General features: G+C 46.9%; 1 protein-coding gene across 1 annotated transcript; it reads right to left on the reverse strand.

Annotated features, from left to right (window-relative positions):
• Positions 1-809: 809 nt before the first annotated feature.
• LOC142566804 (uncharacterized) lies at positions 810-5,440 on the reverse strand. Its single transcript, XM_075677685.1, has 3 exons — positions 5,421-5,440; positions 3,933-4,209; positions 810-3,676 (listed from the first exon to the last, which is right to left on the reverse strand). Exons 1-3 carry the CDS (start codon positions 5,438-5,440, stop codon positions 1,340-1,342), a joined length of 2,634 nt encoding a protein of 877 aa, XP_075533800.1. The 3' UTR covers positions 810-1,339.
• Between the last annotated feature and the right edge of the window lie 7,555 nt (positions 5,441-12,995).

A 12,995-nucleotide genomic window follows, 5' to 3' on the forward strand; every position in this document is an offset into this window, starting at 1 on the left:
AGATGACCCGTTCATGGTAAAGAATAGCCTTGACATCATAGCTTTTTCACATGAGACCAAGTCGCTAGGATACTTGTTTTCAATAGATGTTGTTGATCTTTTTTACTCTATCCCACAAAAAGAATTGTTAGTTGCCATCCTGAGCTGCATTGAGATGAACGGGCAGGTATTGTTGCATTTGGAGGCGATCCCACCGCTAGCAACCAGTTGTAGGAGTTGAGGAGGACGTCGGGATGAAACACTTGGGAGGTTTATTTAAATTATTTACAGTGAGAGTCAATTAACAGTCTTATGGCGTTTTTCACTGGTCGATCTGGAGCGGCCGCCGAAATCCTCGAGCGAGCGCTCGGGTTTCAGGAATCCGAATCGGCCAGCGGAGCGCAAAAACGCTCCGCGGCGGATCACACAGGAAGTCTGCGTACTCGTCGCACGAATCGGTTCCGAAAACCATGCCCTACTTCCGTTCTGTACGTTTCCACGGCAGCCAAACTCGCCGTCCCCCGTGTGTAATTTGAGCGTGGCAGTCGCATAGTCCGTCATTTCCTTGTCGCGCCCGCAAGGATTATGCATGGACAACGTGCATAGAAGTCTTCGTACAGCACTTGCGTCACTTCGTAATCGCTGTCGTCCGCGCTCTCATCGCTAAACGCGAGCGCTGCAGCAGCACCGAACGCAGCCATTTTGCGAAGCAACACAATGTGCGTTGTTGTGTCGGCAGCGGCAGGCAAGCGGGGGGCCCCGACCGGGCGAACGCGCGGCTAGCGCCGGCGCAGGAAGGAGACGCGGAGCGAACTGCTCCCGATGAAAACCGGACGAAGACTCGCCGTTTATTCCTAATAAAGGCTTCACACGCCAGATGACACCTCCAAGTTTGTCACATGACAGAAGGGGGGTGCGCCGTCTAGCTACACAACTACAAAACATACATGTACGATGACACCGAGATCTGACAGGGGGCGACACTACACTACATCATCCCCCCCCTGGAAACAAAGTAAACATACAGTGAAACGCACACACAAGATGCGCACTTAAGTCCAAAGGCGATTTCAGTTCGTTCCCCCCACGTTCACACATGCGCACCAGTCGCACACAAAGCACGCACTTAAGTCCAAAACCAATTCAATCCGTCCCTGCCCAAGTTCACATACATGCGCACCAGTCTTGGGCACCATAACACAGGCAGTCACTCGAACAAAGTCTGACAAGGAACACGGCACAAAACTCACTGCACCGCAACAATAAGCACTTTTTTCCTGTGTTAATGAAACATGTGGACTGTCTCCTAAATGTCACAGCGAGGTCCCTAGCCGTGGCATTTCGAAGACTGCAATACGCTCTACACTACAGAAACAAAATCATCGAGCCACGGAGGCCGTTTTCTGTCACGATGAGGACGCGTGCGTACCTCAGAACTTTGGGGGTTGCGACGCGTATCGGTCGACTTTAAAGACCCAGTCGTCCCACTATTTCCCTCCCCCTGGTTGGACAATTGAATGTGGTTGTCGCTCAAAGCTGGAGAGGGTTGCCCAGGAAGCTCCTCTCGACGTCCCAACAAGTCCTGGGATGCTACCGATTCCCCTACGGAATCAGAGACGACTGCTGACTGTGTAAACTCGGAAGTGATACAGTTAGACGGACTACTCAACTGAAGCTTATGACTCTGAGAAGACGCTGTCGCTACAGACGAGTCATCGGAATGACTATCCAAGTTTGAATATGAGTACAAAAAATCTTTGTCACTTGTACACAATGTACTACCTGCTGAACCCTTTATCACTAGGGTTAACTTAGACACATGCCACGTCTTCCCATCACTGAGTAGAAAAGTAGATGGTCCTACCTGGGCCTTGACTTTACGAGGTTTACTGTACTTAAAAAATCCTTTCCTGTTAAATCTTATTCTGACGGTGTCTCCCACCTTGATACGAGTTGCCTGAGCACCTCTACGTTTGTCTACGTACTGTTTAGTCTGCCACTGTTTCTGCAAGACCCTTTCTTGAACGTGAGGCACAAGACTGTCCTGTTCCCGTAGATCTACACAGAGCTGCATAGTTCCATCCTTCTTGCGCACCACGACGAGTGGAGACACCCACTCAGAAGCCTCGACACGCTTGATGTCGTCGCAGTCCTCGAGACGTCGCAATTCATTTGTGACCTGGTCACGGAGAGCCAGGGGTAGTCTGCGCAACTTTGAAGATACTGGTTTCGCATCTTGCTGCCGATGAATTCGGTGCACACAGTTGTTGACGAGACCCAACTCGTCACTGAAGAGGTGATCAAAACCCGGAGGCACACCTGTGGGGCTCTGTACTGGAGGAAGCGTAGCCAGGCAGCATGTCAGCGACGTACCGTCGATTTGTATCCCCAAGCGCTGGATGGCGTCAAGACCCAGCAGTGACGTACCTGTAGACGTTACATGGAACGTGACTAAGCACGACCTTTGAAGAAACTGGACAGTGGCTTGAAAAAGGCCTTGAATGTCGATGCGTTGCTTGGAGAAATTCCTCAAGTCCACTGCTGTCTTTGACAGTCTGTGCTGTCGATCAAAGTGCTTTCCAAAATCCTCGGCCGTCATCAATGAGACAGACGCTCCTGTGTCCACGAGCAGCCGCATGGCGACGTCGTTAACCACGACCGGGACTTGTAAATCCCTTTTAGCTTCCAAAGTGCTCACCGTCAAGACAGACGCGGACGGCTGTGCTGCGGAAGTTGAAGACAGCGTCTCTGCGGAAGAGACGTGCTGAACAGTACGGGTTTTTCGGCATACAGATGCAAAATGGCCCAACGTGTGGCAGGCGTTGCACCGCCGGTTCCTTGCGGGGCAATTCCTGTACGTTGCAATATGCTTCGTGCTGCCACACCGGTCGCATGAACTACGGTCGAAATTAGGGTCCTTCGCATCCTGTGCTTCATTGCGGGTCCCGGAGGAGCCTCGCGGAAAATGTCGGTCATCTGGGCGGCCTCTTGGAAGCCGTCGGCCATCTTGGCGGCTCCCCGAAAAAAGTCGGCCATCTTCATGGCCTCCCGGACTACGTCGGCCATCTTGGCGGCTCCCCGGAAGAAGTCGGCCATCTTGGCTCGTCGACGGAGCGCCAAGTTGAGCTGCCTCGATTCTCTGTATTTTCTCAGAGTCGAACGCGCGGTTCGCTCGATGCAGGGCTTCTAACGAGCGTCCAATTTCTTCTGCCTTGTCCAGGGACAGGGTTTCGCCATGAGCCAGCAACTTCTCGCGAACGCTGACGTTCGCTACCCCATGTATGATTTGGTCTCGGACGCGCTCGTCATAGCTTGTGCCGAAGTTGCACTGTACCGCCTTCTCCTTCAATGCGGTCACGAATTCCAGGAATCCTTCTCCCTCGAACTGCTTTCGGCTGGTGAATTCGTGCCGTTCCGCCAGGACATTTGTTGACGCGGCGAACAGCCGGTCAAGCCGCTGCAAGAGTCTCGGAAACTCTGACGCTGGCGGGACCGCATCACTTGACGTTGACGCTGCGCCGGTCGACTGCCTTGCTGCTTCGCTTGAAGCTGACGCTGCGCTGGTTAACTGCCTTGCTGCTTCCTGCTCCTCGTCTGCAAAGTACTTCCGTTGTCCCTCACGCCCGAGAGCGCTGACGAGCGCGGACGCTCGTCGCGCGTCCGTCCAGTCGCCACCGCCGGCCGCTTCGAGGTGGGCCTGAAAAATTTTTTTCCAGCGATACCATGGAATTAACGGTGGGCCGGGCACTTCAAGAAAAACAGGAAGGTTCGCCGTAAAAGCCATGCCAGGTAGCGTGCAGGAGACCGTGCAGGAGGCAAGCCGGAGCTCGCCGCAGGAATGGGCAAGGAAGAACAAAGGGGGCGAGAAGGCCTAGGCTCGGAAGCCTCGCCGACGCCAAGTGCGTCGGCGGCGTTTGCAAGCCGTGCCGACACGTAAAGGACGCTTCACTTACGAAGCTCGCTGGTTTTCCGGGGCTTCGGTCGGAACCGCTGCGGGAATCCCATCTTCGTCGCCAAAAGATGTTGTGTCGGCAGCGGCAGGCAAGCGGGGGGCCCCGACCGGGCGAACGCGCGGCAAGCGCCGGCGCAGGAAGGAGACGCGGAGCGAACTGCTCCCGATGAAAACCGGACGAAGACTCGCCGTTTATTCCTAATAAAGGCTTCACACGCCAGATGACACCTCCAAGTTTGTCACATGACAGAAGGGGGGTGCGCCGTCTAGCTACACAACTACAAAACATACATGTACGATGACACCGAGATCTGACAGGGGGCGACACTACACTACATGCGTACCAACCGGGTACCGATTTCGCTTGAAAACGGAAGTGACGCGAGCTATTTCCGCCCGAATCCGCGCCTCGGCGGCGGAGCAAGTGAGAGCGATCCGGCGCGGAGCGAGTTGATCCGAAACGACCAGTGGAACGCGCGAACCCGCTCCAGATCGACCAGTGAAATTCGGATTCGTTGCCACGGAGCAAGAAACTCTGCTCCGAATCGACCAGTGAAAAACGCCATTAAAGTCATTACGGGCCGGCAGCAACTCGGACGCTGCGGCCCGCGGCAAGAAGCTTGAAAGAGAAGAATCAAGGAATGCTCTAGGAATCCTCTCTTGCTGCTCCCGGTCTGCGTCTCTTAAGCCCTTCGGTGCCTCGAAGACACATCACGTTCGGCCAACGGGAGAGCCCGCTCAGGTGACGCCATTTCCAGCCAATCGGCGAGCCCGCTCGGGTGTCGTCATTTTCGGCCAGTGGTAGGCGCCCGTGCGATGGAGTCACACCCGGCGAAGAGAGTCACCGCTGGGTCCCCAATTGTCCGAGGGCTTACTTCTCCCTGCGGTCTTGCCTTGCTGACTTGCAATGCGCCGTCACAATAGCCGGATGGGGGCGACGCGGTCGTGGCTTCACGGTGCATTACAGCCGTCTTGCCTTGGGAGCCATGTTACTTGGAACAGTGCCAAGCTCTCGCTTTACTTTCGGGAAGAGCCAAGCAGTGAATAGCTCCACCAGCTGCACACGAAGTGGGGTCCGCCAACTTGTTTGCACGTGTCTTGCCTCAGGAATGTGGTATCCGTGCTTCTGCGCTCCTTAATTAGCTGTGGTGCGTTTCGATGTGGTCTGGGGAAATCGAAGTAGGCTCAGGAAACGGTCCCGTATCTAACAGTATCCTTTCAGAATAGTGCGGGAATTTCTGTGGATAACTTCATGGCACTCCTGGAGTTTTATTTGTGTTCAACAGCTGTTTCTTTTCAAGGTCAGTTTTATGTGCAAAAGAAAGGAATTTGCATTGGCTCGTGCGTGGCTCTTGTACTTTGCAACATTTTCCTTGTGGGCATCGATAGAGCGCTATCCAAGGTGCTTGATGGAGGCAAAGTGCTCAAGGTTTTTAGGTATGTTAATGATTTTTTAATTTTACTGACAGAAGGATCTCCCATAACTTACTCGCATACTGTGCCGGGCATTTTATCTGATTTTAACCAGCAAAGCAAAGGCCTAGGTTTTACTTTTGAACTAGCCAAGGATAACAGCTTACAATTTTTAGATCTTGACATAACCCTTACTGACGAAGGCTCCTGCTGGATGTACCGACCCCGTGCCCGCAAGGAATTGTTGCCGTATGATTCTACACACTCCAAGACTGTAGAACGGGCGTGCCTCATAATCAGAAAGTGGTTTTGGCACGTAAAACCCCAAATATTATTAAGACTGTAGAACGTGCGATTGCCACTATGTGCCTCGAGTCCGCCCTTAAACAATCGTGCTGTCATAAGGCCCAAGCAAGCTTTGGTGAACAGATTTTGAAGTTGAGGAAGGCTGGCTTTCCTTGTTTGGTTTTAGCGCAGTTTCGGAGGCACTTTTGAAAAAGGTGAAAAAAGAAAGAAAAAGAAGCAGTGAAGAATGTCAAGCATTCGAAAAGAAAACAAAACCAGTGGCGATACCGTATTCTCATCAAGTGGCGCATAATTTTAAGCACGTCGCCGTGAAATACAAAGTCCCTGTGGTTTTTTCCGCGCCCCGAAAGCTTGCTACTTTGTGCCGCCTGATTGGTTCTGATGACTCGAAGAAAGTAGGGTGTGCTATTAAACATACGAAACCTTTTGTTAAGTGTGAAGAAGGGGTAGTATACCGCATACCACTCAAGTGTGGGAAAGAGTATATCGGCCAAACTGGCCGATGTATCAATGAACGCCTGCGGGAGCATAAGCTTTCATTGAAAAACGGCTATGGTTCAAACTTGCCGCTTCATTGCAAGGCCTGCGGGAATGAGAAGAAACAAGTATGTGAAGCAAGGCTTCATGAAACAACAATCATGTTTACAAGTAAAGATTCTGCGGTGCGTGAAATGTTGAAGGCTAACAAGATTAAGAAAAGAGGGGATGCCTGTGTGAGCACTCCGTCTCAGAACATTTATAACAATAAAAGCATGTTTTTAGATAAGTTTTAGATTTTGATTAATTGCGATTTCCTTCAAATATATCTTCAGTGTTCTCGCATGTGCGCATTCACATAATCAGTGTCGCTCTTTTTTCGTCCCCCTCCTCCCCTGTGGCTATATAATCAGCCACCTTTGACTCAATAAACAGTTGCAAGTAGCGCCTTGTCCTGTCTTTTATTCCTTCTTTGTGTGCCGTTACCGTTGGCGCTTCATTTTTTGAAAGTGAACAGCAACCTTCCAATAACATTACTCCAGTTAATTTACATTTTCAGCTAATTCGATCCTGGCCGAAGGTCCTGGTCGGCGCCCATGCATTTCTATGGGCCTAAACATTCATTATTGCGATCCTAAAACTGGCATTAGCCGGATAATGCCAACTTGATCAGACCCCAATAACGACCCCTTTTAGTGGCAGCGTCTGTCTCAGCAGAGCTTAGGGGACAGTGAATGCGTTAAACAAATGCCATCTCCTCTCTGAAATGCCTATTTTTGACCCACCCGAGAAAAATTTTCAAGCAGTAACGGTAGCTGACAATGTCCGATTGTGGTAACGTATCTGATTCTAACACACTTTTTGTTTTCCAAGGACATTGAGCCGAAAATTTCCTAGCTGTGCAATCGATTGCGAAACTAAAACCGTGGTTGTAGCATTCATTTGCTCTACCGCATACATGGCTGTAATGTGGCGAAGCTAACTATAGAAAATCGGCTGCCATTCTAAAAAATCAGGTACGTGTAGGTTTCTACTTTGGTTTTGAGTTAAGTCATTTCTACTTTGGACAAATAGAAAGTTGATGCATGTTCGTTTCAGAGGCGTGTTACTCAAGCACATATTGCCAAATGAATCAGCGGTGTTTCAGTAGGTTTTTGCATCTTAATTCGACCCGTCAGTCTCGTGAGGGTACAATTAATGGAAGTTGACTAGAAATCGCGTGATGAAGCACCAAGAAAGTTACCTTGCTCAGGTAGTGAAAGAGCATGGAAAAAGTGCTTCACACAAGATACACCGATGTTCTGTTGCAGATGCAAAAGCTGCCTCCCTTATCTGGAACAGAATAAATTCCTTTCGAAGGCAAAATCAAAAACAAAGTCATCAAGTCATTCCACATCCATTTTATTTAGTCTTTACAGTGCTGCTACATCACCATTTGCTTAGCCTCCTATGCCAAAAAAGGTTGTTGTCAAAAATGACCTGATTCCCATGTTTTTCACCATCCAAGCAGTGTTTACTGTGACTTATTACTGTTTTCTGTAACCTCACCTGTAAATACTGTATGTTAGCCTGTATGTTAAAACTGAGCTACATGATAAGCTTAGTAAAAGTTAAAAAGGAATACTGGATGTTTATTTCTGTTTCTTTTAGGCATAAGAAGAGGTGCTTAAAAGCGAGCAAAATGTTTTGCATAAACATTGCATGTTTATACAAAATGCTTGCATAAACAGCAACTACCCCGGTCATGTGCTAACTATGGCCATGTTGTCCCTGCAAACTTCTTAATCTCATCCGCCCACCTAACTTTCTGCCGCCCCCTGCTATGCTTCCCCACTTGGAATCCAGTTTATAACCCTTAATGACCATCGGTTATCTTCCCTCCTCATTACATGCCCTGCCCATGCCCATTTTTCTTGATTTCAACTAAGATATTAACTCGCGTTTGTTCCCTCACCCAATGTGCTCTCATTTTATCCCCTTAACGTTACACCCATCATTCTTCTTTCCATAGCTCGTTGTGTCGTCCTCAGTTTAAGTAAAACCCTTTTCGTAAGCATCCAAGTTTGTGCCCCGTAGGTGAGTACTGGTAAGACACACCAGTTATACAATTTTCTCTTGAGGGATAATGGCAACTTGGTGTTCATGATCAGAGAATGCCTGCCAAACGCACCCCAGCATTCTTATTCTTCCGATTATTTCGGCCTCATGATCCGGATCCACGGTCACAACCTGGCCTAAGTAGATGTATTCCCTTACCACTTCTGTCGTACCTACCTACCTATCGTAAAATGCTGTTCTCTTCTGAGACTGTTAAACATTACTTTAGTTTTCTGCAGATTAATTTTCAGACCCACCATTCTGCTTTGCCTCTCCAGGTCAGTGAGCACGCATTGCAATTGGTCCCGAGTTACTAAGCAAGGCAATGTCATCAGCGAATCGCAAGTTACTAAGGTATTCTCCATTAACTCTTATCCCCAATTCTTCCCGATCCAGGTCTCTGAATACCTCCTGTAAACACGCTGTGAATAGCATTGGAGAGTTGGTATCTTAATTCCTGCCTGACGCCCTTCTTTATTTGGATTTTGTTGCTTTCTTTATGGAGGACTACGGTGGCTGTGGAGCCGCTATAGATATCTTTCAGTATTTTTACATACGGCTCGTCTACACCCCGATTCCATAATGCCTGCATTACCGCTGAGGTTTTGACTGAATCAAACGCTTTCTCGTAATCAACGAAAGCTATGTATAAGGGTTGGTTTCTTAATTAGGTCTTTCGTCTCCTGCAATAGCTTACTGGTATCCTGTCTATAGAAGTTACAACCGACTTCTATTGCACACTCCGTAATGATGCCCATAAGATTTTCGTTGATTGCTTCAACACTATGGTTCTCTTCCTGAGTTAAAGCCGAATACCTTTTCTGTAGCTTGATCCGAAATTCCTCTATTTTCCCTCTTACTGCTAACTCATTGATCGGCTTCTTATGTACCAGTTTTTTCCATTGCCTTAAGTCTAGGCTAAGTTGAAATCTTACCATCCTATGGTCACTGCAGCGCACCTTGCCGAGCACGTCCACACTTGTATGATGCCAGGGTTAGCGCAGGGTATGAGGTTTATTTAATTTCTAGTCTTGCCATTCGGGCTCCTCCATGTCCACTTTCGGTTATCCCGCTTGCGGAAGAAGGTATTCATTGTCCGCAAATTATCCCGTTCTGCAAACTCTACTAATAACTCTCCCCTACTATTCCTAGACCCTACACCATATTCCCCCACTAACTTTTCTCCAGCCTGCTTCTTGCCTACCCTGGCATTGAAGTCGCCTATCAGTATAGTGTATTTTGTTTTGACTTTACCCATCGCCAATTCCACGTCTTCATAGAAGCTTTCGACTTGCTGGTCATCATGACTGGATGTAGGCGGCTAGACGTGTACGGCCTTCCATTTGTACCTCTTATTAAGTTTCACATCAAGACCTGCCACCCTCTCGTTAATGCTATACAATTCCTGTATGTTACCAGCAATATCCTTATTAATCAGGAATCCGACTCCTAGTTCTCGTCTCTCCACTAAGCCCCGGAGGCACAGGATGTGCCCGCTTTTTAGCACTGTATATGCTTCATTTGTCTTCCCAACCTCACTGAGCTCTAATATATCCCATTTAATTCCCGCTAATTTCTCCAATAGCACTGCTAGACTCGCCTCATTAGATAATGTTCTAGCGTTAAACATTGCCAGGTTCAGATCCCAATGGTGGCCTGTCCGGATCCAGACATTCTTAGCACCCTCTGCTGCTTCACAGGTCTGACCGCCGCCGTGTTCAGTTGCTTCGCAGCAACTGAGGGCTGCGGTTTGATTGTTGTATTGATATAGGAGGTTGTGGCCAAGTACTGCACCAAGGTGGCCAATCCTGCTCTCGTGAGGGAGTGCATTACCGGTTCTGGTCACAGGGGTTTATACAACTGTATCAAAATGTGGATTTTTTTTATCCGTTGGAAAATTGCGTGGCACTGGGATTTGAACCACAGTCCTTTTGCATGTGAGGCGGATGCATTACCTCTACGCTATCGCTGCATCGGGGTGCAAGTAGTAAGTAATTATACAGGAAGCGTTTTATTTACTGTAATTGGAGGATTTGAGTAGATTAGTTCAACCACTCAAAGAGTGGGAATGGTCCAACTGTCAGAATTCTGACGAGTTATAAAGACTGGAATCACATAAACCACAACTCTGAAGGAATGGAGTGGGAATAGAATGGAGCGCCCCCACTCTGCAATTCTGCACCATGCCGATACATCCTGTTCTTGGGCAATGCCAGCGCAGCAAAGACGACCGCACTACCAGGGTGAAACGCATCGAAGGCCTGTCAGCTGCCGACGCACCTGACAAGCCTGGTTGTGCAGGATTGCCAACGAGCAATCCTGCACAACCTATATATATATATATATATATATATATATATATATATATATATATATATATATATATATATATATACACGCAGTGCACAGACTGCCCACGAAACACGCAAGCAGCTATTTGATGTCTAAAAGATGTCTTGAACGGCTAATTCAAAAGCCTAGTAGCTGTCTTGATCAAGACATTTTGTAGCCATGGACGTCTAGAAATACTTCAGTAAGCCCTGCTAACGTTACGCTAAAAGTTGGCTAATGGACAGCTTGACAAGAACAACTGAAGACTTTTATTAGACATTCCCTCAAATTTTTGCGGCAGCTGTTACAGTAACACAACGTTTGCCCACAGTTACAATTTATTTCAAACGAGGCATGGACATCAGAAAAAAAAAAGTTTATAGTGTCGGATAGAGTGATGCAGAGGTAGTTTTTCCAGATGTGAACCATGGGAATAGTACAGCCTCATTGGTCAATTTGTGCTTTTTAATTAGACCAATCAATTGAATGCCACCTGTCAGAATTATTTTGCAAATAAAACAATATCTGTATTGTATGCTGATATAATTCCAATGTTCACTCATTGACCGAAACAAGAACATCTCTGCGTGAAACACGTCATTATTGACAAAACTTCGCCATGCTGGGTCTCTACCAAATTGAAATAGTTTCTAGCAAAGAAAAATTTTGTCAGTGATGCTGCAGTTCAGGCAAAAATTACATCCTTGTTTCAGCTACAGGAGGCACAATAGCCTTACACCAGTATACGAAACAGAACACTGTGCTGCAATGAGTTAATAAAGGATAGTACACATCTGGAAAAACACTCTGCGAACCACTCTAACTAGCAATATAAATATATTTTTTCTGATGTCCATGCTTCATTTAAAAGTAAATTGTAACTTACTTTCTGGGTGCCTCTTGTAAGGTAGCGCCACATGCTTGCACAGCATCACGCGGAAATAATGGCGAGTTCTTCAGCATACCATACATTAGTGAATTCTTTGTATGTTGCATGTTAGAAGAACTGAAAGATAAATCATAATATGCTGTTATTTTTTTTTCATAAACTGTATGATGAGCTTTTCATGCATAAAAGGTGATTGCAAGCGAAAATGCAGCAAGGCATCAACTTCACACCATGTCACATACTCATACTTTATTACCTATAAATTAGAAAAGATGCAGAAAGTGTAATTAGCAAGAGTGACAAATAGCAGCAAAGGTGATCATGGAGAAATCTTCAAGATGGCTGGCCAGAGTAGGCCAGCCTTCGTAGGAGAGCAACTGGCTGCCCACAAAAGCTTGCTTTCACAGGCCACGCGTGACGGTTCTTGTAGACATAGGAAAGCAATACCTGCACAGAACAGGAAAAAAATGGCAAGGGAAGAAATGGGAATGTTGAAATTGGAACTTCAATTAGCAATATGTGCTAAGTAAAAAGTTTGGCTCACATTAAAAATAAATTTAAGCACTCATTTCTCTTAAATTACGGGTATCTTAAAGTATGTATGCGATGATGTTTAATATGACTAGTATATTTCCTATCATAAAAAGCCAAAAAACACTGACGCCAAGGACAACATAGGGGAAATTACCTGTGCTTAATAGATTAAATAAAGAAACGATAAATTAATGGAAATTAAAGTGGATGAAAAAACACCTTGCCGCAGGTGGGAACTTAACCCGCAACCTTCGCGTTTCGCGTGCTATGCTCTACCAATTGAGCTACAGCGGCGTCGTTTTCCCATCCACTTTCTTGGGTATTTATGTGTCCTAGTCGAACGCTGGGAGTGTTAGCCAGCGCCACAACTCAGAGACCTTTTCCTGGCATATAGTCATTAAGTTGCATAGCAGAGTCAAAGTCAGCCTTTAATTTATTGTATGGTGTTTTGTGGCTAAAAAGCCACTTATCAACCTGTCAAACAAGTCTGAGAAGCTTCCTGCAAAATATAATCAGTTTAAAACAGTAATTCACTCTGCAGGTAAATGATGTACTAACTTAATTAAAAAGTTCAATAGCGTTTTATATTGTTGAACTAAAACAAGTTTGGCATTTTGCACTGCCTAGCTGTTGCCTTTCTTTCAAACTTAAACATCACACAGTACAGAGTAAGCAGGTAGCATGCAAATGAGGACTGGCGATAAAGTAGTGTTCCAAAGCAACACTCCTAGCTGGATCAATCACATTGTTGATATATTTTCATGTGACCCTAATTGGCTTCGGGCAATACCTCACACAAATGACGAAACACCTTGGATGATGCGTCATACAAAGTTGAAAGTATCTCATGATGTGATCAAACAATAACATTGCCCACTGACTTGGAAGTGTTAGCATGCTGTTTGCGTGAGAAAGTGCAAAGTGATTCGTATAGGTGGCAAATTCATCAGTGTATCTATAGCCTCAGGTAATTCTGAGCATCTATGCTGACTTGCAACTGAGAAGCTGCTGCACACA

This window comes from Dermacentor variabilis, unplaced genomic scaffold (assembly GCF_050947875.1).
Source record: "Dermacentor variabilis isolate Ectoservices unplaced genomic scaffold, ASM5094787v1 scaffold_13, whole genome shotgun sequence".
Lineage (NCBI taxonomy): Eukaryota > Metazoa > Arthropoda > Arachnida > Ixodida > Ixodidae > Dermacentor > Dermacentor variabilis.

What these genes read in the sequence shown, in the direction of transcription:
- LOC142566804 (XM_075677685.1), bottom strand. Translation starts at nt 5,440, where the DNA reads ATGCCCGGCACAGTATGCGA. An exon ending in ATGCCCGGCACAGTATGCGA is followed by an intron (nt 4,210 to 5,420) that starts GTAAGTTATGGG and finishes TATGTTTTGTAG; the next exon opens with TTGTGTAGCTAGACGGCGCA. An exon ending in CCGGAAAACCAGCGAGCTTC is followed by an intron (nt 3,677 to 3,932) that starts GTAAGTGAAGCG and finishes AAAATTTTTCAG; the next exon opens with GCCCACCTCGAAGCGGCCGG.